General features: G+C 41.9%; 2 protein-coding genes across 2 annotated transcripts in view; both read left to right on the top strand.

Annotated features, from left to right (window-relative positions):
- Positions 1–15,411, top strand: part of gli1 (GLI family zinc finger 1) — a 47,133-nt gene extending 31,722 nt beyond the window's left edge. Inside the window, exons 2-13 of the mRNA XM_008320634.3 lie at positions 2,336–2,446; positions 4,986–5,218; positions 5,647–5,742; positions 5,827–6,025; positions 6,113–6,281; positions 6,430–6,537; positions 7,825–7,965; positions 8,080–8,229; positions 8,398–8,562; positions 8,694–8,936; positions 9,040–9,346; positions 9,433–15,411. Of these exons, the coding sequence (XP_008318856.1) occupies positions 2,376–2,446; positions 4,986–5,218; positions 5,647–5,742; positions 5,827–6,025; positions 6,113–6,281; positions 6,430–6,537; positions 7,825–7,965; positions 8,080–8,229; positions 8,398–8,562; positions 8,694–8,936; positions 9,040–9,346; positions 9,433–11,981 (4,431 nt within the window). The 5' untranslated portion in view covers positions 2,336–2,375 and the 3' untranslated portion in view covers positions 11,982–15,411. The remainder of the gene's footprint in view (positions 1–2,335; positions 2,447–4,985; positions 5,219–5,646; positions 5,743–5,826; positions 6,026–6,112; positions 6,282–6,429; positions 6,538–7,824; positions 7,966–8,079; positions 8,230–8,397; positions 8,563–8,693; positions 8,937–9,039; positions 9,347–9,432) is intronic.
- Positions 15,412–20,170: 4,759 nt separating this feature from the next.
- The window catches only part of LOC103386405 (zinc finger E-box-binding homeobox 2), a 39,921-nt gene continuing 36,437 nt past the window's right edge, over positions 20,171–23,654 (top strand). The window contains exon 1 of the mRNA XM_025059779.1: positions 20,171–20,481. Within this exon, the coding sequence (XP_024915547.1) occupies positions 20,421–20,481 (61 nt within the window). The 5' untranslated portion in view covers positions 20,171–20,420. The remainder of the gene's footprint in view (positions 20,482–23,654) is intronic.

Raw genomic sequence — 23,654 nt, 5'->3', positions numbered from 1 at the left:
AGTTAGCAACACAACACAAATACAAGAAATCACAATCAGTATTACAAATAGAAAATAATGACTCTCGTAAAAGGTGAGACCGAAACATACACACTGACAGAAACACATTGTGCTACTAATACACTTGTTGCCAAAACTCTCTTCTAATACACACCTGCCACTGGGCTTACACAGTACAAACTGCTTATAGTATTTTCACTGTCACACTTACTCTTTTAGACTTTGTGGCCACTGGATTACTATCCTCACCCTGGCGAGACTGACAGGTGTGTGTGTGTGTGTGCTAGGTTGTCTGGAGTCCTCCCTCTTGGTATTTATTAGTTCTGGACAGCTGAGGTGTTCACTGAGATCTCTATTTAGCACTTCCGTCTAATTATCATACACAGATCAGAAGCTAGCGCTGGATATGTGCTAATAAACCTGGACCGCCCACTGCATTTAAGTGCTGGCTAAGTTTGCATACCAAATCCCCCTGGTGGCCTGCGGGCTTAAATAGGTCCCTGCTGCCCTTTTAACACTTGTGCTACTACATGACAGGCCTTGAGAGCTGTTTGAGTCAAACGGCGGCGCTTTCGTTTGTAGCTTTCCCACACACCGTTGGAACACTTGTCACATGAACAGCAGCAGTGGAATAGACTCTACCCGACACTGACGTTCGTGTCACAGAAGAGTGGAGGAAAGTCACACAAAATGGCTTAAGACAGTCAAGTTATGTAAACACATGGGTATGGTGTTCTTACTAGTACTAGTTAGAACCTGCACTGATGTGAGTGAGCCGAAATAACACGGTTTTCCCATCCCCTTATACTGTGACACTTGGTGAAAGATGTCAACTCAATCGGATTTTCTCACAGAAAACATCACAGTTTGACACAAATTGATCAGCTTTAGGTTTAGGACTGTTTATCTGTTATTGTTTTTTAATAATTTAGTTTGACACAAATTGATCAGCTTTAGGACTGTTTGTGTTATTGTTTTTTAATAATTCAGTTGTTTTCAGAAGAGAGGAGAGTGTTTATGCGCATGTTTTTAAAAGTTTTGTGCATTTTATAGACTAGAAAGTTAAATGATCAAAATCATTGATTGCCTATAACAGTGGTCTTCAAATTGTGGTACGCACACTCTCTAGTGGTACGTGGCGAAAATTCATATTTTCCCATTTACATTTTCAATTGAATAAATCTGAAACATACCATGCACAATAAATACAACAGTTAAACATAAACATCTTTATAACCATCTCTCCTGTGGTGGAAGCTAACAGTGAAGGCCTACGCTGCTGTATTCTAATGTTGGTCATCATGGTGGTACTCAGAGAGATCAATGTTTTCTCAGGTGGTACAGAGTAGAAAAAGTTTGAGAACCACTGCTAAGAGGTAAGAGTTTGCTAAGGTAAAGACTTAAAGTTGCAGCTTCCAAAATATATATTTTTTTATTTTTCCTCTAAATGTGATTCTAACTTACAGAATTAAAGTCATGTTTTGTTGAATACCTGAAAAACTATCATTAACCGTCACTGACTGTCATTAAAACTGTTAATTCTTACGCTAAAAATTACTTGTGCCTGAGACAAAAACAGTACCATTTACTTGAAAACGTCACTCTGCAACAATATCTTGCAGTCCAACGACTGTCCGTTTCTTATCCGCGGTCTATTGTTCTTTTTAACGTTGTACGAGTTACAACAGTGAGTCTCTGTTGTGTCTACAGAATGCTTATTTAAACACCGCAGGATGACAATACCATAATAACTGATCACTCACTGTGAATCTGCAGCCTGGGGTTAAAGTTTACATTTTAAAATCTGGTCCAGCAGCTTGCTGTTCCAGCCTAAGAGGGGTGGGGGGTCAGGAATGTGCACGACATATGTTCATGATACTCACGGATTTGGTGTTTTATCTGTGCAAATAGAGTTTCCACTGCTCATGTTTCTATACAAATGTGGCAGCAGAAGGCGGAGACCTGGATGTGAGTGTGTGTACAGTGTGTGTACAGTATGTGTACTGTGTGTTTGGTAAAATCTCTACAACTTTACAGGGTTTTATTATCTACCACTCAGTTTCAACTGTTTTTTTTTTTTATATTCCGTTTTATTTGATAATGGGTGTTGTAGCTTATAATAATAACTGTTTACAATGAACTGTGACTCAGGCGTTTCACAGTGGGCTTATATGTTCTGTTTATTTATTTTGGTGCTTGGCCTTGTTATTAACATCCCACACGTTCTCTTTTCCCAAGCCGCAATTGTTTTTGTCTATTTTGCTTTTCTTTGGTTGGCTCTGTTTGGATTTCCATCACTGCGTCGTTCTAATGTGTCCGTGTCTCTGTGCCTCAGGTCCAGGGTGTAAGGGAGAGCAGCAGGTCTGGGAGCACAAATGCCAGTGGACATGCAGCCACACCAGGGGCTGTACCACTATGAGACCTCACCCAGTCAACCCTCCAGAGGGTAAGACAGCAGTTTGTGGGATGTATGATTTTAAACGGCAACTTTCATTTACTAGAGAGTCTCGAGTCAGCTACTTGAAAAAAAAGTTGATTAACGAAATACAATTTTTAGTTTTAAGGAAGAATTAAGTCTTTCTAAGGGTGTAGTGCAGGGATCTTAAACTCAAAAAAGCTGAGGGCTAATGTCCTTCCAATGGAGGGCCAAAATCAGTGTTCAAAAAGTAGTTTTGATTTCATAAAAATAATGTGTATTGTCACAGTGCCAACATCTGGTACAAATGTTTTTTCTTTACATTCTTAAATTAGTCAATAAAGCATTGAAAAATAAAAAAACTTCCAACCAAAATTAATTATTTATTGACATTCGTCCCAAGCCAGATGTTTGTGGAGGTGGCCCCTTGGCTTTCATCATCTTTGGTCAACTAAGTTTGTTTTAAAAATTGCTTTATAAATAAACTTTTGGAGTGAAGTACTTTTTATGTAATGTTGAAACTTCTTATTATTTCTAATTATAAATTGCTTAGTATTACTCATGTTTTTTGGGGGGGGGGGGTTGCATGTAAGGTCGTTGTGTTTATTTTGTAAGTGCATTGTGGGCGTATTTTCACCAAATGTCTTACTGTCATTCAAGGCTGGATCAGTTGAGACTCACTGTTAAAACTGTCCATATAAGTTGAAAAATTATAGAAATGAAAAGAAAGAAATATTTACCTCTAGCATATCCTTAAACATTTTTTTTTCTCTTGTTGCCTGTATATAAACCAAGACATGACACATTCTTCCCTTTCCCTTTGACTGATGCTCCTTTAATATCCAGTCTTGACACTCAAACCTGTTAGCGGTCAACCTCCCAAAATGTGACTTGTACGGACTTTCCTTTACCTTACTTTCCTACGGAAGTTTCCTTTGTCTGACCAAACATTTTTGGAGTGTTTCCCAGGCATCAGTTTCCAAAAGTTTTCAATGAAAAGACCCAAAAAATATTTTCCTTTTGACTGGTAAATTATTGTTAATCACTGATTACTGATTTACCACACAAAGAAGCTATGAATGCAGTGTAATAATGTCACTTACATAATGACAGGACTTGTGAACTCACACTTTAAAAGAAGGAAAGAAGTACATTTTCCAGTATACTGAGTTGAATACTCAGCAAACACCCTGAAGCCTTTGCAGCTCCTCTCTAAACGATCACAACGTCTCTTCACTTGAAGGGACAAGAAACTGTTCCCAGTTCACCACAGGGACATTATGAGGCCGCAGAAGCAATTGTTGTGGACTCACAGTGTTGGAGCTCAGCCCTTCACTGCACTCACCCCCACTCCCTCCCTTCCTCATGCCACCCAGGTTGCGGGTGGACTCGGCCTCTCTGACAGCTGCTAATTACAGGCTGACCAGGCCCTGTTGCGCTCTGCATGACTGCCTCGCTCCCCACTCAGGTTACCCAGAGTCAGGGAGAGACAACGAAAGAGGGAGAGAAAGGTGGTTGTGGTGGACAGAGGAAAAAAGAAGAGTAGGAGGAAGAGGAGGGGGAGGAGGAGGAAGCGGGAGAAAGAAATGACAGAGATGATCATAGAGAGAGAGAAAGAGAAGGAGGAGGGAGAAACAAGAGTAGGATCCAAAAAGGAGGGATGAATGAATGGGAGAAGAGAAAAGGAGAAAGGATTGAGAACTGGAGGGAAGCAAATTTGGGGGGAGAGCACGGTGGATTAGAGAGGACAGATTAGGCTGCTGTGCGGAATACGCGTCGTGTTGACAGAATTAAAAAACTGAAAGGAGGAGGTAGGCGGATAAAATTTGCCTGTTTAAAAGAGAGGAGTAAGAGAAGCAGGGAGAAAGAGGGGCTTTTCAGCTCAGCAGTTAAAGCGAGGGTAGGTCCGGGTAATACATTGAAATTCATGACAAGACTGGAAAGTTCCAATCCAGCTTTGATTTGACTTCGGAGTCGGAGGGGAAAACCGAGATGAGTAAGTTTCCACGGTGGAGACAAACATAAGGTCTGCACACCCTCTAGTGGTGAAGAAAACTCATCACAGCAGGTTACAACAGTAAAATACAGTTGTGTAAGAAATAAAGTTAGGTGTTAGCAACATCTAAGCAACAATCCAATTTTACAAACGTCACGTTGTTAGTTTATTTGTCCGTAGTAGTTCAAAATGTAAAGAGCAAATTAGGGCCCACACTGTGAACCAGTGGTTAATGGTTTTGCCTTACAGTCAAAAGATCATTGTAACTGATGGTCTTTCTGGAACTCTACATGTGGTATGTTGCAGGTACTACAGCTTTTATCCTTGAGCCTAAAAAGACTGTTTAAACTTTCACCGCTTAGCTGTGGTTTGATAACAAATAATTGTGATTAATCGAGATTATTCAACATTCCCAATTATTACTTTTTTTTTTCCTTTATGCTGTTGGAACAGAAATACCAGCAGGTAGATGTGTGTTTTTGTTTACGAATGATCCAAATGATGGAATTATTTACCTGGAGCAAATGTCAAGATAAAAATATAACGATTATAATAATACATTTTGTTTTTCAGTCTACTGCCATCAGACCAGTCTCCTTACAGCGATGCATCTTCTCTGCGAGTTCCACTCCTCAACGGCCCTCCCCAGGACTGTCGGTCTATGTATAATCCCATGACTCCTGGCATGACTCATGGATCAGGACCAGGACAGGGGATGGGTCACAGCATGGATCAATATATGAGACCACCTCAGGCCCCACCGCCCCACAGTATGATGGGCCATAGAGGCATACCGCCCACGGAGAGTGAGTCAGACTCTCTTTTTTTTTCACGGCTGCTGTGATGTAAAGACGCGTCACAGACTGAAAATAGATTTCAAACAACCATAGAAAGGTTTGATGGCCGAGACATGAACAAATGCTTAACTTCACAACAATCCAGCTATGGACTACCCTTCTGCCTTTGTTTTAGGTAGCTCATAATTCCGTTGAATCTTACGTTTCTGTGTGTATTTGTAGCATCAAAGGGAAAGGGCCAGTCTACAGAGTAAAATGATCAAAGTGTTTCATAATTCTGCTCCTTGATCAAATCGCGTTTCAGTTGACTCTCAGATTTTACTTCAACGTAAAAGAAAAGGGGTTTCAAACACGTGCCTACTGGAACAGTAACTTAGCAACCATGTCTCTGCCTCATGACCTGAGAGAAGTTAACATTCTCTACTTCTGTCTAACAGGTGGCAACAGCACCCCCTACTGTAACCAGAGCAACATGATGTCGTCACATCCTAACTTCTGTCAGGTTCAGCCTGGCTCTGAACAGATGGGTGATGGTAAAAACAAACTCAGTCTCTAATTTAATATTTGATCAAAATATCACGTATCACTTAAGCTAATGTCTTCCTCTTGTGCTGTAGGTTCGAGGTTCTCAACACCTCGCTCCATGCTGAAGCTGAGCAAAAAGAGAGCTCTGTCCATCTCTCCTCTGTCTGACGCCAGCATTGACCTGCAGACAGTGATCCGTACGTCACCTAACTCCTTGGTGGCCTTTGTCAACGCACGTTGCAACCCCAACGGTGCCAGCTCTTATGGCCACCTCTCAGTGAGCGCCATGAGGTTAGATATTTCTTTTGTTGGACCAAATCCCTTTGAACACACACTATATTATATCCTTTTTATATCGATGTTCCTGTTATTTCACAGTCCATCCCTGAGTTATTCCAGCAACATGAACTGCCAGTCTCGGCAACAGGCTGCCATGTACAGTGGAGGTGTGGGGACACCTATGGGTGGACATACGCCAGGTCCTTGCCAAGCTTCACGCTTACCTCCACACAACCCTAGGCTCCTTGCTCCACCCAAGCATGGACATGTAAGTGAGCTTTGCTTTACCCAGTTTTATATTTTGAAAACATTTTCCCAATATTATTAATGTGTGACTGAACAAATGTTAACTGATTACATTCATTTAAACCAAATGGAAAATATACTTATTACATTGTATTGCTTTTACTGTGAAGCTGAAAACAGAACCAGGGCTGGGCAGTGTGATGGACGGCATGAATATAAAGACTCTGGAGGAGAGGTCAGAAGGAGATGTGGCGAGTCCTTCCTCCACTGGAACACAGGTACAACGTCAACCATGAGCAGTTTTTTCCTTATATTTGTCCAAATGCGAAGGTGCCACATATAGGGAGCGGTTTTCTTCACCTGTTTCCTTATTTTACAAAATCCGACCGTAAATACAGGCGATGGTCATTTACCGCCTAGATTACTGCAATGTCCTTCAGGTCTACCTGCCTGCTCAACAAAACTCCTACAAAAGTCCAGAACGTGGTGGTACATCTTGTTTTTAACCAACCCAAAAGGGCACATGTAACTCCTCTGCTCATTGATCTATACTGGCTGCGAGTCACTGCGCGGATCAATCACAAGTCATGTGACTTTTGCTTATAAAGTAACTGCAGGGAGCGTTTCTGCACATCTAAACTCATTGATTACGGCTTACACACCCACTCGGATGCTGCCCTCATCACAATATTACATTGTATTGCTTTTACTGTGAAGCTGAAAACAGAACCAGGGCTGGGCAGTGTGATGGACGGCATGAATATAAAGACTCTGGAGGAGAGGTCAGAAGGAGATGTGGCGAGTCCTTCCTCCACTGGAACACAGGTACAACGTCAACCATGAGCAGTTTTTTCCTTATATTTGTCCAAGTGCGAAGGTGCCACATATAGGGAGAGGTTTTCTTCACCTGTTTGCACCACTTCTTACTCTATGACCTACTATCCTTATGACATATGTATGACATATTCTTAATTAATTTAATTTAATTAATTAATAGTATATTTCTTGGGGGCTAGAACGAATAAATTGGTTTTTAGTTATTTTTAATGGGGAAAATACAATCTAGATAAGAGTGGATCGACACACGAGTGCTGTTGTGGAACAGATTAAACTCGTATCTTGACGCCCCACTGTATAAAAAAAGTTGTATCAGTCACCTTATCAGCCTTACAAATACAAACCTACACTCATGTGGAACAGATTAAACTCGTATCTTATCAGCCTTACAAATACAAACCTGCACTCCATAAAACTGGGCAGACGCAAGCCACATGTTCAATCTAAAGTTGAAGCCTCCACAAACACATGCTGGGAGTTAAGGTATTTTAAGCTTTGCGTGCTTTCGTAAAACAAATACTTTTTTCCTGCTATGTGTGTAAATTACCACATTTGTATTGGCAACAAACAAGTGGCTGGACAGTAGATTTGATACGCAGTGTACATTTTTCCACCAATGTGTAAATATGTGTTATAAATGTATTCATTTCACCAAATACCTAAAATGAATACTTAGCCATTTTGACAGCCCTACATCTATGCTAAATTGCTATAATGTGCAATTTCAGGACCCTCTTTTGGGTCTCTTGGACGGCAGAGACGACCTGGACAAAGAGGATGGCAAACAAGAGCAGGAGGCTGTCTACGAAACAAACTGTCACTGGGAAAACTGCAACAAGGAGTTTGACACGCAAGACCAGCTGGTTCATGTAGGTCATGAGCACTACACTGTAGTTGATGTGGGAAAAGGTTCATGTCTCTACCATTACCACTGTACATCACAATGTTTATATGTGTCTCCTGCTTCTCTGTTTACCATACAGCATATCAACAATGAGCACATCCACGGAGAGAAGAAGGAGTTTGTGTGTCACTGGCAGGAGTGCTCTCGAGAGCAGAGGCCCTTCAAAGCCCAGTACATGCTAGTGGTTCATATGCGAAGACACACAGGAGAAAAACCACACAAGTGCACAGTGAGTCTTTCTAGCTTTCAACAGATTACTAATAATAAGAAGGTAAAGTGCAAGATATAAAAAGAAGTTTGTTAATTTTGATTAAAACATGTAGAAGTTGAAAAACACCTGCTAGGGGACGTTCTCTTTACAGCAATCTAGCTAACAAAACCGTTATTATTGTTTCAGTTTGAAGGCTGTAACAAAGCATACTCACGCCTTGAGAACCTAAAGACCCACTTGCGCTCTCACACCGGGGAGAAACCATACGTGTGTGAACACGAAGGCTGCAACAAGGCTTTCTCTAACGCTTCAGACCGCGCCAAGCATCAGAACCGAACACACTCCAATGAGGTATAGTGGTCTACTTTGATGCAATTTGTATCGTGAACCCTTTAACATAAAGGGTATTCAAAAAGGAACTACATGGATTTATTTTTTTGACCAAATGTTTGTGTTGATGGCCTATTTTTATTCTTTTACAGAAACCGTATGTCTGCAAGATTCCGGGCTGCACAAAAAGGTACACAGATCCAAGCTCTCTGCGCAAGCATGTAAAGACAGTGCATGGCCCTGAAGCGCACATCACTAAAAAGCACCGGGGAGACACAGGACCTCGACCTCCAGGGTCAGCAGTGACGGCTGGAGGCCAAAACTCAGAGCTGCTGGTAGAGAAAGAGGAGACACGGCGAGAGGACTGTAAGCTCTTGGCTCCTGAGACCGCTCTGGTGAGAAGCATCCTGTATTTCTCGCTGTTCTTGGTATTTATTTCAAAACAAAAATGATAAACTTTGTTTACTAATACTGTATATATGTAACATCACATTACAGAAATCGCAACCAAGTCCTGGTGGTCAGTCATCTTGCAGCAGCGAACGTTCTCCACTCGGTAGTGCTAACAACAATGACAGTGGAGTGGAGATGAACCTAAATGCAACAGGCAGCTTAGAGGATCTCACAGCACTGGAGGATGGAGGTAGCGGAGGTGGAGGAGAACCAGGAAGTTTAGTAGGAGCAATGGGAATGTCAGCACAGGCACTAAAAAGGTTGGAGAATCTCAAGATTGACAAGCTAAAGCAAATCCGACGACCAACACCCCCAGGGCGATGTGCCAGCAACAAGCTGCCAGCACTCTCTGGTAATTTCCAAAAAGCAAAACACATGTTAAATTATTTTCTTTGGATGTTTTTTTAACAATGTATTCTCTTGGATTCCCCCTTTCAGGCACAGGAGACAATGCAGGAATGTGTGCCCCTTCTCCACTGCTTTCAAACCGACGCGTCATGGAGTTGTCTAACCATGAGTTAGGAGGTGGATCGAATATCGGCTGCTCCACTAATGACAGGAGAGGAAGTGGGACCAGCAGCTTAAGCTCTGCGTATACCGTCAGCCGTCGCTCTTCAATGGTGTCTCCTTACCTGTCCAGCAGGCGCTCCAGTGATGTCTCACAAATGGGAGGAACGGGAGGAGGCCAGTGTCACCTTCTTGGCCCTGATCAGAGTAGTGGAGATGCTCTCTCTCCTGAGACCAATCGGAGAGGGGCTCCCTGTCCTGGTGGTGGAGGTTTGCCAGGACTTCCAAATTTAACACCTGCTCAACAATACAGCCTAAAGGCAAAATATGCTGCAGCAACTGGTGGGCCACCACCTACTCCATTACCAAACATGGAGCAACCAGGAACTCCAGGGAGAAGAGGAGGAATTTTGAGTGAGTACCAGGGTCAGCCACTGCCTCCTTTTATTCAACAAGGCGGTCCACGTAGACACAGTGCCAACACCGAGTATGGCACAGGTGTTATCTTTCCTCACCAGGCTCCAGGTAACAACAGCAGGCGAGCCAGCGACCCTGTTCGGTCTGCAGCAGATCCACAAGCTCTCCCGAAGCGCTATAACAGCCTTAACAATGTGTCGCTAATGAGCAGAAGAAACGCTCTGCAACATCGTGGTTCTGACACAAGTCTTTCTCGCCACATGTATTCCCCTCGCCCTCCCAGCATCACTGAAAATGTAATGATGGAATCCATGGGTATGGAGGCCCACCATGGCCCTACTGACAGCAGGGGTCGTGCCATGATGATGCCCCCTGGTGAAAGGAGCTTTATGGGATACCAGCAACAGCATCAAAGCCTTGGAGGAGTTGGAAGTGGAGGCCCTCCTCTGAACCAATTGTCACCAGGCCATGACTCTTTGGGCTGTCTGGACCAGGGCTACATGCAAGGGCACTACCGCAATCAGGCAAGAGAAGTCTCCTCTAGAGGTGGTGGAAGCCATCCAGAAGGCACTTCCAACACACTTCTCCAGCAGGCTGAGTACAGTATGAGCACTTGCCAGCTCAGTCCTTCACGTCCTCCATATCCCAGCATAGGTCAGAGTAGTGACACAGGAACTCCATGGAATGATCCACACGGCCATGTTCAGACATCTAACCCTGCTCTCCAGAACCAGCAAGCAATACACTATTCGGAACCCGCCCTTCAGCCTCAGCAAGCACAAGCTCAATTCAGTAACCAGACTGCTCTCTATAACAGTCCTGATGGAACCCACAAACTAACCATCAAACCTGAACAACAATTCCACTCTGGCATGGGGGGAAAAGATTCTTGTCAAAATCCCAAACTTCAACAGCAGCAGATGCTCCTCCAGCAGAATCAGGCTTACCCACAGCAAACAGGCCAGGTCATGATGAGGAATTCCAACAATCCTGTTTGCGACTTTCAAGGTCAGAACCAAAACTCTTACCAAAACAGAGGTGGTATGAGTTTGGGTTGCGCTGGAACTGCTCTGACAGATGTGCAGAGATCGGAAACCCCGATGATGCAGGTGAAGGAGATGATGGTCAGGAACTATGTGCAGTCCCAGCAAGCACTCATGTGGGAGCAGCAGCAGCAAGAACAGCAGCAACATTTGCAGCAGAGTGGGATCAAAGCTCCTCCTCTCTCTGACAGTATAGACATGAATGGCCAAACAGCAATGCAGCTCAGTCCACAGCACCAAAACCAGAACATGTATTCCAACCAGTCCTATCATTCCTACACCAACCAGAACCTGGTTATGAGTCCTCCAGCCCACAGCCAAGGGTCAACCTCTGTGACATGTAAGGACCAACAGCTGACTGGACTATCGGGTTCTTGCTACAACCAGGACATGGTGGTACCAAGACCTCCACAAGGAAGAAAACCTCTCAGTCGCCAGAACAGCCTGTCCCAGGTAGGAGGAAGTTACCTGGGCAGCCCACCTCACCTCAGCCCTGTACACTCTACTTCCAGCCCCAGACGAGGGGTCAGACTTCCTCCAGTCCAGCATCCACAGCACCCGCAAAATGAAATGCTCTCCCCTTCAAATAATAACAACATTTACTACTCAGGTCAGATCAACATGGAAATCGGAAAACACATCGACCCCCAAAATGGGCCATGTATCAACCAGCAGCATAACATGGTGTCCAACATAGGTCCCACTGGTGGAATCAGATCTGCTCCCTTGGTACCCTATGCAGAGTCTGGACCTATCTCCAATGATTTGGAAAACCTTGACCTGGACAATACTCGGATAGACTTTACCTCCATCATTGATGATGCTGAGTCCTCCTCCTTCAGCCCAGTCAACAATCGTCAGCCAGGATCTGTCTCGCAGGCTTCATCTCGCCTCACTACCCCTCAGACTTCTGTCAGCCTGGCTGCAGGCTCCAGTTTGACAAACATGGCTGTTGGGGACATGACATCAATGTTGACCTCATTGGCTGGGGAGAATAAGTACCTGAACACACTGTCTTAGAAGAAGATTTTCATATAGAGTAGCAGACATTACAACTAACAACCAAACGGAGGCCTTAGCATGGTATGAATTTAGAAAACCTTTTCTCTTGTACAGTTGGTAAAAGGTGAGAGACTTTGACTACGGAAAGTATGTAAAGGATTGTGTTGTCCATCTCCAATGAACTGAATACATACCTAACATACCTTTATCTGCCAGGAGGCTGAATTAGCCATGTTGTCACTGTGTACTTAAGTGTACTATGTCTTGTGTTTTTCATTGGTTCCGGGCTGAGACCAAGTTACTGTGATGTGGTGCCATCGTGGACATCCAATATATATATTTTTTAATTATTCTCACCTTCAACCTTTAAACCAAAGGTGCCTAATCAGTTTACTTCTTTCTTGCTGTATTTCTCTGCCTCGGTACTTGGTCCTTTTTATGCCTGATACGAAATGAATGCGGAATGTTTTTCAAACAGGCATTCCAGTCACATAGCCCCGTGGCAATGTAAATAGGTTTTATATACACATTTACATGTTGTTAATACAAGCATGAGACTTTGGGGGAGCGCGGTCATCCTCTGTGTCGTGATAATTTGCTTGGATGCTGAAGGCCAATGTTCACATGGGAGTTCGTGATGGTATTTTAACGACGTGATTTCAGTGAATAAAAGTTACTCCACGGTGCTAGTAAATATTAATCTGGATTGCTAGACACCTCTAATCATACTCTGTACAAGTAGCATATCAGTATTTCCATAGACACACATAGTATTTTCACACATGCACAAAAGCCGATGCAGACACTCAGGTCTTTGAATCTTTGGTGTTTAAATTGTGTTTTTATTTACTTTCCACATAGAGAGTTTGCACTCCACATGTTTACTGTACGAGTTCCCGAAGCAGCTGTGTACATTTCTTTAGCCGTGTTTATAGAACAGAAAAACACAACGTGCCTTTGCTTTACTAAGGTACATACAAGAGGGATAATGTGTATAACAGTCCCCTCCACATCGCATTGTTTGACATATTCAAACATTCAGCCTTTCCAAAACATTATCCAGACCTATGACTCGTACATGACTCAGCTGAGGATGACGGCTTTTTTTGTTTTCAACAAAACCCGAGTCAGCGTTCATGTATTTGATATCAGATATATCGGTAACAGTTGCCTCTGTCTCTGAAACTGGGGTACATACAGTGCTGCTTCGCATTGGCTCGAAACCCAAAGAGAAAGTAAAATCCAAATCTTAAATCGAGGATTTGAGATAAAGAGCGTTTCATTTTACCAATTTCTACCACTGCAGTGAGAGACCTAATTTTGTGGGCACTCTGAGGTACCTTTGTGTAACTGTTGAGCTGTAGTTTATATTTAAAAAAAAAAAACACATTGCAGCTCCTGGCAGCAGAACTAATTTTACACTGTGGCTTTGCACTGACTACAGCGCTGTGTGGAAAGGTCTCTGTCTGACACATGAACCTCGTTTTTAAAGGATTATCACAGTATTTTTGGATTGACGAACCTGTACAAGCACAAACAGACTCAATGAGGCCACAGGAAAATACAACTGCAGCATTTCACACGACTGTAGTATCAGCTTCAAGTGTTATCACAAGAATAACCTTCATTTATTAATTTTGGTACAGTATACAAACTACCAAAGACACCTTAAAAATGAAAATAATGCACAAATAGTCTATTTTAACACAACACTAACATTAGCAATAAGCAACACTGACAGATAGTGGTGTTTTTTTAGAATGTACGAGATGTTTTGTATAAATCTATCTTTTATATTAATGAACTTTATGGATTTTTTTTCCTTTCGTGTGTGTGAGAGTGAGAGAGAGCGAGAGAGAGAGAGTTTTATGTGTGCCCCTGTGTGTTTGTAACTGTCATTCGTCATTTTGACTTTTTTGCTGGCAAAAGAATATCACCTTTAGCAACGGAAAGATATGATAGTAGCATTAACTATAATAGACTCAAGCCAAGTGATATATTTTGTGTACAATTTTCTACATTTTTATTCAAATGTGCTATATTTTACCAGTTCATGAATAAACATGTTTGGGATGGATGCAGAATTGTTGTTTTTTTCTGGCTGTTTACCAAACAAATCAAATGTCTTGTTAAAAATAATTTTAATTAAGATAAGAATTATTTCCAAAACTGTTTAAATGACTAAGGCTGTCAGTTATAACGACAATAATTTATTGAAGCTAATTGTTCACCTGTGGGATATGTGGACTGCCATCTCGTCAATCGTAAATTCAGAAACAAGTCAAGTACCGCAGCAGTAACGTTTGGACGTCATTAATCTTTACATATATTATTTTTTAAACACAAATTCTGCTTTAAAAACAACCTGCAATACTTTTAAAAAACGACTATTGTTGACATTAACTGTAAGTGCTGTCCGAGTTATCAACACAATTGAAGTAAGTCAATGTGCTAACTTAGGAAACTCACATAAAAACACGTGCTAGTTTTACTCACACTGAACAAGTTTTTAACATAACGTGTGTCAACAGGTACACCGCCCAAAATTTGTCAAAAAGTGTTCAAAATACACTCAGAAACAACGGCAATTCCAAATACCTTATACTGCATCTTTATCGCTGCTGGGTAGCATCTGTGATTGTATGGTAGGTAAATGCAGTTCCGAATTTCCCCCACTAGAGGGAAGTACCGCCCGAGAACAAGCAGTGATTGTCTGCAGGAGTCGTATCATTCACATTCACAACAGTGCCACTTCCTCGTCGTGAACGGTCCCCCACTCCGTGTGTTATCTGTTTTGCAGTAAATACATATTAAGCACAATACATTTTAAAAAAGAAATGGAGATAATAATGAGATTTAAAATGGATGGGAGAAAAAAAGTCGCATCAATTTGTGACTTTACGTGATCCATTGGGGCGGAAGTGAGCGTTAAGTAATGCTACACACACCCTTCCAGACTAAAAAATGAACAAGAAAAATAAAAATAAAAGTCCTTATTCCTTTTAATGCTTGAATCTTACTGGTACGTTTGAATAAAGTCATGTGACTCAAGCCTCAAGTGAAACTTAGTTTCACATGTGCAGCAGAGTAGTCTGCAGGCAAACATTTTAATTACTTGATGCATATTTAAGTGCACCCACAGTTAAGAGGCCGAACATATAGCTGTTTTGCAGTCTTTTTTTTTTCTTCTTTTCCTAACATGGCACCATTGCTATTACTTTTTACTGTGTTGGCTCATTTTGAGTTCAGAGGCCCCAGGGTGCTTAGATTATATTGGCATTTTGGTGTTGTGGCATGGCACAGCAGAGTCACAGGAGCCACTACAGTCTGGCAGTGATGTCAAAAGTTGACTCATTCGCTCCAAGTCATGGGGACATTCTCCTGATAGACTACTGTAATCATCTGAAGTCTGAAGCCCAATCTGTTTGGGGGAAAAAAATAAAAAATAAATCACGATCCCTGCGAATATTGACATTACTGGACTAATGTATTCATTCTGTCAGTCTCAATCAAAGTAGCAGTCATTTTATAATCTTTTGAAATGGAATCCCTGTAAACAAAGAAGCTTTAGGGCCATTCAGCTTCTCTATGGCAACACATTTCTTAATTTGAACAATTGCATTTTATTGTTTTTTACAAACACAAATTCAATAGGGTAGCACATGTCCTAAAATAAAAACGAAATTTAAAAAAAATCTGTATTTTTAGAATTCGCAGTGAATAAAAATTGAAAAAGATGATTTTTATCCACAGCCAAAAAAACAAGTGGCATTAAAACCAAAAAATAAAATCCTGTAATCATTTGGTTCGTCTATCAGTAGGTCAACCAGTGACAGGTGTCAGTATCAGGACTGGACATAAAGCAAGCTTCTACAAACAGTTCTGTCTTTGTAAACAGTAACATTTGTGAACTTTTGCTGAACTTTGTGAACGTGAAATTATTTGACATTTTTTCACAATTTAACTCAGGCCTCAGTCCACATTTCTCCCCGTAGACCGTGTCTCATGTGCTACAAATGTCTTGTGTAGACTGAAGAATAGAATCAGAAAATAAAGACCAACAGACTGTTGAAGTCTCCGGGTCTAAAAACAGACACCACATAGATTAACATTTATTTGCAACTTGGATCATTAGTTCACAAATGATTAAAATGCGTCATCGAGAACAAACATTTGGTCCCAGGGGTCGACTTGTCTTTGTTCTGACGAGTCGTTTAATTATAAACAAGTGCAACTTGTTCTCTGAACTTTGACCTGATAAATAAAGGTTTGAGTGGGTTGCGCTTTTTAGAGTCGACTTTTTCATTAAATGTTTTTATCAGATTCAAAAAAGGTTTTTATTGATTGATTCACTGCTGCTGCAGGGGCATTCCCAGATTAATGAAAATGAGTTAGTGAGGATTTACCACAAGTCGTGTAAATATTCTCATCCTCCTCAAAGCCAGCAATTACGAATAAACCTAAATCATGTTAGATGTTAACCCTTCGTTTACCTCATCACGTGACACGTTATGAATCTCTAAAGGTGAAATCACGCCGACCTTCACTGTTTCTCCCCTAAACACTTTCCTTTTGTCTCCTGCCTCGGGCCCAAATGATTATCATGCAAAGTGATCAAAGTTGCAGAGACAACGAGGGTGTGTGTGTGTGTGAGAGAGAGTGAGAGAGTGAGACAGTGTGTTTGTGTACATACACTCATACTTCAGACGTGATCTTCAACAGTTGCGTGTCATTTTCCAGGGTAAAATGACATGACAGAGCCGCGGCGGTCTCCCTTTTTATTCCCTGCGTCCTCTGTCAGGTAACAAATGGAAATACCAAAATAAGGAGTGAGTTTTTCAAATGCAAAGAAGTGAAGCAGCATAATGACTTTTCTCTTTTCTTGTCCTGCCATTCAGGGGGGAGGCTTTTCTTTTCCTTTGTCACTTAGGTTGGCATATAATTAACTCCTGCTTAATATGCTGTTTAAGGGCTCTCCTCCCCATGCAAGGAGCTTTGAACCCATAGACCACAGACAGGGACAAAACCCCAGTGGGACTGCTTCCTCCGTGTGTGTGTGTGTGTGTGCGTTTGTGTGTGTCCGTGCGTGTGTGTTGGCGGAGGAGAGAATAAGTTGTTATTTCTAGAAGACGGTGGAGAAAAGCTACACCGCCGCAGCACTTTGGCGTCCTTGCTACAAAAAAGAAAAGCGGAAAACAGATGTGAGGACTTCAACCGATGTGAACAGCGGTCTGCACATCAGTCAGTGACAAATGTGGAGTTTTGATGAATATGAACGGCACGCGTCTGTACATAAAGTTTAAAGACGTAGTTTAAAAAAAAACGAAAGAAAAAACAGGTCCCAGGACCTTTGAGGAACCTCTGTACCTCACTGACCCACCCTCATCAATAACAAAGTTTATTGCCCCCCCCCTCTCCTCACCCACACCTCCACTCTCCTCCCTTTTCTATCCATCCCACCACAAAGGATCCAGGATGACCCCTCTGTTCCTCTCTCTTTTCTTCAGCTCTCCTCTCCCTCCCTCCCCACCTTTAGGATGCTTTCTCTTCCAGAATCCGTTTAGGGACAACTAACTGCCCCTCCCTCCCCCTCTTTCCCAGTTGTCAGGATGGCTGAAGGAATGAAGGGGGGAGGAGGGCAGGCATCTGACATTTTTTTTTGAGCCGAAGATGCAGGGGAATGAAGGCTTAAATGAAAGTGTGATGTCAGGGGGCGGTAAGGAACGTTTTTTTATTGGGTGGAACTATGTAAACAGAACTGGACGGTCAAAGATATCAAACCAGGTGCGAGGACCAAGATAAGGTAAAACGACGGTCCACCTAAAGGAGGGAGGAACACCTAGTGATCGACTTTGTCAGTGTCAAATTATCTGACTTTTTTTTTTTTTACAATTTTCTCAGAAAGTAAGATAGCGAAACAAGTCTGACCTTTCACCTCGCATAGTGAATGTTGAGAAAACGTTCAGATGTTTAAAAAATATACATAGCTTGTGCCCAAAGACTGATTCATTTTCATGGCTAAAGAAAGACGTCAAAAAAAATGCCAAAGAATTACACAATATTCATCAACTTGTACGATGAGTTGACTGAGGATTAAAATCAGACCTATACAAATAATTTAATACTTTTTTAAAAAATGAGACTGATATAAAATTTTTGTTCTGATTCTTTTTATCAATATATATATTTTTGAAAAATATATTACTATATCTATTTCTTAAACTTAAGTAGATTTTTCCCATTTTTCGTCGCATATTTTTTTCTATGAGAAACTGTAACAACAACACTTTCCCCCTGGGGATCAATAAAGTATTTCTGGTTCATATTGATGATGTTTTGATTGGGTGAAACTATGTAAACAAACTGATAAGAGTCGGGGGTTTTTTTCTTGTTTTTTTTTTTTTTTGTCGGAATGTTAAGTTTTCTACAGGACGGTGCAGATAATGTAGAGAAAACGAAAACAAAACAAAACAAAACAAAAAAAAAACAAAACAAAACCGAAACGGCGTCTTTGACGTGTTCTTGTATTTACTCTAATCTCCGCTGTGTCCCACATTGTTAGTCCGTTAGCGGGACACACTGTGCGCTTTTATTATCTCGCACAGTCGCCGAGAGGCGGGGGGGCGCTGCAAAAAAGCCCAAAGGTGGGGGTCCTGGAGGCTGCGTTAGAGAGTTCTGTGTCGGATGTTTTTTTCAGTTGCAAAACAGATTAATGCACAGGTTGCAACACAATGGAGCGTCAACGCACCATTTCCTACAGCCATCCAGCGGTGAATGGGCCCCGGAGCAGGGGTCCACTCCAGGACACTCGAGCGCAGGTGCGACGTGCATAACAGTCAGGTCATAAAACACGGAGAAGAGGAGAAGAGGAGAGGAGTGGGTAGGAGGGGAGAGGAGTGGGTAGGAGGGGAGAGGAGAGGAGAGGAGAGGAGGGGGGGCGAGTATACCTGTATCCATTAAGCAACAATCACCGCTAATCCTCGAAGTGACATTGTAGCAGTGATAGATAGCTAGTTAGCCACATTTCACGCTAACTCACAACTTTATCCATAAACAAAACTTAAATAAGACCAGTGAACCTTGGTCGTGTGTCCCAGCCCAGTCTTCTGTTCGTACATGTCTTAGGTTTAAAAGTCTTCTCTGGTCCTCACTCTTCAGTTCAACACCCTGGTTTTTCAATCTACGGCCAATCAGAACGTTTGAACTCTTCCTCAGTTCCACTGTACTTTTTGGGGTTTTTTTTGGTCCATGTCTATGACACAGATGTGCTACCAACTTTTGAGGTTTTTCTTTTTTTTCTTTTTTTTTTAATGTCACCCTTATGTCTGGTGAGCATTGTTTTCCACCCACAGGTGTCTTGGCGGTTATCAGTCATTCAGAAACATTTCTTAGCTTTCTTTTGAGAGTTTTTTTTTTTTTTTTGTTCTTTCTAAAAGTATCTCACTAATTGATACTCAGTCCTTCAAGACACGTAATTCAAGATTTTTTCTTATTGTTTAAACCCAGGGACGTTACCAGCGATAACATCGATCTTAGTGTCGCAAACTTTGGCATACACATAACACAAACCAAAGATAGAGTGAAATAGCAGACCACAACAGTGTAATGTGTACCACAGAAATATAAAATGAATAAACAATTGTTCTAAAAAGTGACTCTGCGTTTTGGTTTTTACTCCCATTCTTATATTTACTGTACATAGTTTGAGTAATCCTGTGTTTTTCTGTGACTAATTGCTACCTTAAGTTGTTAGATTTCGGACCTCAGCTAATTTCAGGCTGTCTATCCTGGCCTATTTCGCTGTTACTTCACACTTATTGCACCCAGTCCCCACAGCTACGGAAGCCCAGATGGACACTTTGTCATTGTGATTTTTTTTTGCTAAAAGTTTAAATATATTTCCCTTTTTTTTTGCTAAAAGTTTAAATATATTCCCTTATATTTATATATATTTTCCCTGCTGATTTCTGACAGCGGTCAGATCTTATTATTAGACTTTTTTTTTTCCATTTCAGTAGAAGCCTTAGAGACAGATGATGATGATGATGATGATGATGATGATGATGAAAAAGTTAGTCCCCTCAAATTACTGCCCAGTAGTAAATGATGAAGGTGGATGTCCACGGTGCCAAAAAGTGACCTCAGGGCAAACCTCTGCTGCCGCTGCTGCTTCTGCTGGCGCTGCTGCTGCTGCTGACATCCCTCCTCCTCCTCCTCCTCCTCCTCCTCCTCCTCCTTTACCAACACCACCATCTCCTCCTCCTCCTCTGCGCTCGTCGCCTCTGCTTGGAGTCCCATCAAGGTCTGAGTCTCCCGCTGTGACCGAAGGCGATGCGTCCTCAGCAGTCATTGTCAGGCAGGAGCACAGGACAGGCACACACCGCCGCACCGGCACCGGCAGCGCTGCTCGACCGCGGACAACTGTGAGAGGAAAAGAAAAGCCGAAGGAAAAGTCTGATGATGACAGAGGAAAGCAGGGGCAAGCGGAGGAAACAAGCCAACCCCAGGAGGAACCGAGGTAAGGAGTCCAACTTTTACCCAAGTCACCGGGACTGATGCTGCTGATAGTTGATGGGACTGCGTTGATTCAACTCAACAGTGATGCGTCAGCGGCTCTGCTGCGCCGCACTTTAACAACAGGTCACATTTGTCAACATTTAGAGAAAAAATACCGGTAACGAGTTGGTCATTTATCGACAGATTGGGATTATTCTGTGAAAGAATCGCGTGTGTTTTTTTTTTATTTTGTGAAATCCCGTGATGTATTCTCGTGATATGTATCCCTCCAAGCTATGGCTCAAGAAGAAAGGGTTTCTCCCCCCCCCCCCCCCCCCCAAAAAAAGTAAACAATTGACGAATTTGTCTCAATCCTCATGACACAACTCATGACACGTTATTTATAACGTACACATTTTTGACAAAAGAAAAACCTCGTGTAAACGTTTCTCCTTGGAAATCCCGAGCCTGTAACTTTCAAGGATCGGTTTAAAATTGATGTTCCGATTTTGCGTCATTTTCAACTCTTTCCTAATAGATTTTTTTTAACGCAGTTTTTGGTCTTTTTTTTAAAAAAAAAAAACTCAACTCTTTCCTAATAGATTTTTTTTACGCAGTTTTTGGTCTTTTTTTAAAAAAAAAACCAAACCCTTGCCTTTGTGTTCAGTGCAACAGAATCAGAAATTGTTTTAAGTGTTTTTCCTGAATAATTTTCATTCAAATATATCATCCCTGTGCAGTGGTTTTGGTCAAGTTTTCTTTAAACTGACACTGAAATTACAAAATGGAAAACTAAAGTGTTATTCACTATGTCACAAGTTGAAGAAACTCGAGCAATTTCGGTTGCCTGTTTTTGATCATCTAAAAGATGGAAATGACCTGAGTGGCTAAAATATATTAATTAAATTTTTTTTTTATCATTTGTTTATTTTTAGGATTTTAAATCATAATGAAACAGTTTTTTTTTGCCCAAACACATGGGCTTAATAAATGTATCTTTTTTTTTTTAATTTGCAGTGTAATGTTTAGCACAATTTTTCCAACCCCACTATTAAACATCAGTTGACCCCACGCCTTTGGATGATGTCACTTATCAGTTGCTGTAAAATCACTTCCTGCAGCAGAGCTGAGAGGAGCAGAGCGAGGCCATCCACTGAATCTAGGGATTTGTTGGGAACGCATGACACAGTGCCTTGTTTTCAAGTGTGTGGCTCTGAACTCACAAACTGCATAGAGGATAAACACACTTGCACATGGATACACACATAAACATTTGGCCTTCTATTCTTCTGATGAGGACAGAAAATTTATGTTAGAATCAAATCCGCCCTCCCAAAAACCCAAACCCGCAGAACTCTAAAATTATCTGCAACTTCTCTCCCTAAATTTCAACCCGGCAACCCTTGACTTTAAAAACAAGAAACCTTAAACCTCAGGATTAAAATTAAGTCCAATTCACGAGATGTCTTTGATGACTTTCATTTCCCCCCCCCCCCCGGGGGGTCACGTTTTTTAAAATGTCAATTGACCTCTGGAGAAAAAAAAACACACAAGATTTTCAGTAACTTCTGATTTGACAAAATTTGCATAAAAACCAAAACAAATATTTGTTAACTGTTGTCATTTATTAAATGCAACATTTGATTCAAAAGTCCGACTGTAAACATCTGTCCGTCAGGGCCGGCACAGATGAAGTGCAGATACAAAACATTTAGCAGCCACTCACACTGATACTCTATGGCTGGTTGTGCTTATGCCTCTTCCAGTTTACAAACACGGTTGCAAGTGAGTGCTTTTGTTTGTTTGTCTGAGAGCTGACATTCAACTGCCACAAACGACGGCCTGCGAGGACCCCATTAGTTTTTCCACTAAGTGTTTCCTCGTTTTAATTCCAGCGAGGTGTGCTGCTCAGGAAAGCCGTCACCGGGGTGAGATTCTAACGCGCCGGCGGGGGGGCGGGGGGTGTGCTGTCACCTCTGTGCAGCACATGGCACATGGTTTGTCGAGTGACCGAGCAAGATTTTGTTTCTTTTTTTTAATTCAACTGCATCACAAAAAACAAAACAAAACAAAAAACCAGGAAGAATGTCCACCTAGGCCCTCTCACCTCGTACGTTTCGTTTCTGCATCACCTCTGGTCAGTGGTAACTAAGGCCAGAGAACACTTCCCATCCCAATGGTGTGACTCTGTAATTTGAGAAAGTTAAAGCCACGGTTGACAAATTGATCTCTATCCCCCAAACTGCCTTAAATGTCACGTTGAAGCCTGTAATCTCTAATGCGTTGTTGTATCGCGAGTCTTTTACGAGTCTTTCTCGAGGAACCCTTCGATCCCCCCCTCCCTCAGTTATCAGTCGCTACTTTATGGGTTTCCATGCAGACGGTCATGTGTTGCACATGCATGAGCGCGTCTGCTGCCTGTCCCATCCCTGTGTGTGTGTGTGTGTGTGTGTGTGTGGAGTGTTAGCAGCAGCAGCAGCAGCAGCGAGTGAAAGGTCCTTGATAAAACCAAATGAATCTGGGCAGGTCTGACTCATAAGACAGCGATTTTAAGGACCTTTTCCAAACCAGAAGAAAGAGGGAGAAAAAACACCAGCGGACTTTTCTTCTCTCCCTGAGGCGCCTATTGATTATGTCTCTGTCTCCCCCAATAAAACTGTCAATGTTCACCAATATCAAGCAATGTGAGGAAATTACTACTCTTCATTCCTGGCAGATTGAAAACAGCCCTGCGACCAAAGAAGGAAACATATCCATCTGAAATGACGACCTTTACTCCGGCTGCGAGTGCGAGAGAGAGTGTGGATCAATTAGACCAGCGCCATTTCCCTCATATTTATGTTGAGATTAACACATGAAGTTCCTTAATTTGTCCTCTAGTCAATTGGGAAAAACAAGATATATATATAAAAAAACCTCCTCCTCGTATATTTATTTTTCTCAATGAAGTACAACCAAAGAATGCACAAAAAAAAAAAACCTCCTCCTCGTTATTTATTTTTCTCAATGAAGGACAACCAAAGAATGCGTTCATGTCATCGTCAAAGCCAAAAAACTGAGAGGAGTCATTCAAATAAAACTGAGCCTTTTTCCTTTAAAATCCCCCTAAGTAGAAACAACACTGTTTATTCTCAGGGTTTTTATTTATTTAAAATCGGAGTGACTGGATTATGCCTGGGCTCCCCCCTCCCCACC

The sequence above is a fragment of the Cynoglossus semilaevis genome, chromosome 11 (assembly GCF_000523025.1).
Source record: "Cynoglossus semilaevis isolate Cse_v1.0 chromosome 11, Cse_v1.0, whole genome shotgun sequence".
Lineage (NCBI taxonomy): Eukaryota > Metazoa > Chordata > Actinopteri > Pleuronectiformes > Cynoglossidae > Cynoglossus > Cynoglossus semilaevis.
The sequence above is the reverse complement of the archived record's forward strand: the minus strand, read 5'-3'. Positions and strand labels throughout refer to the sequence as shown.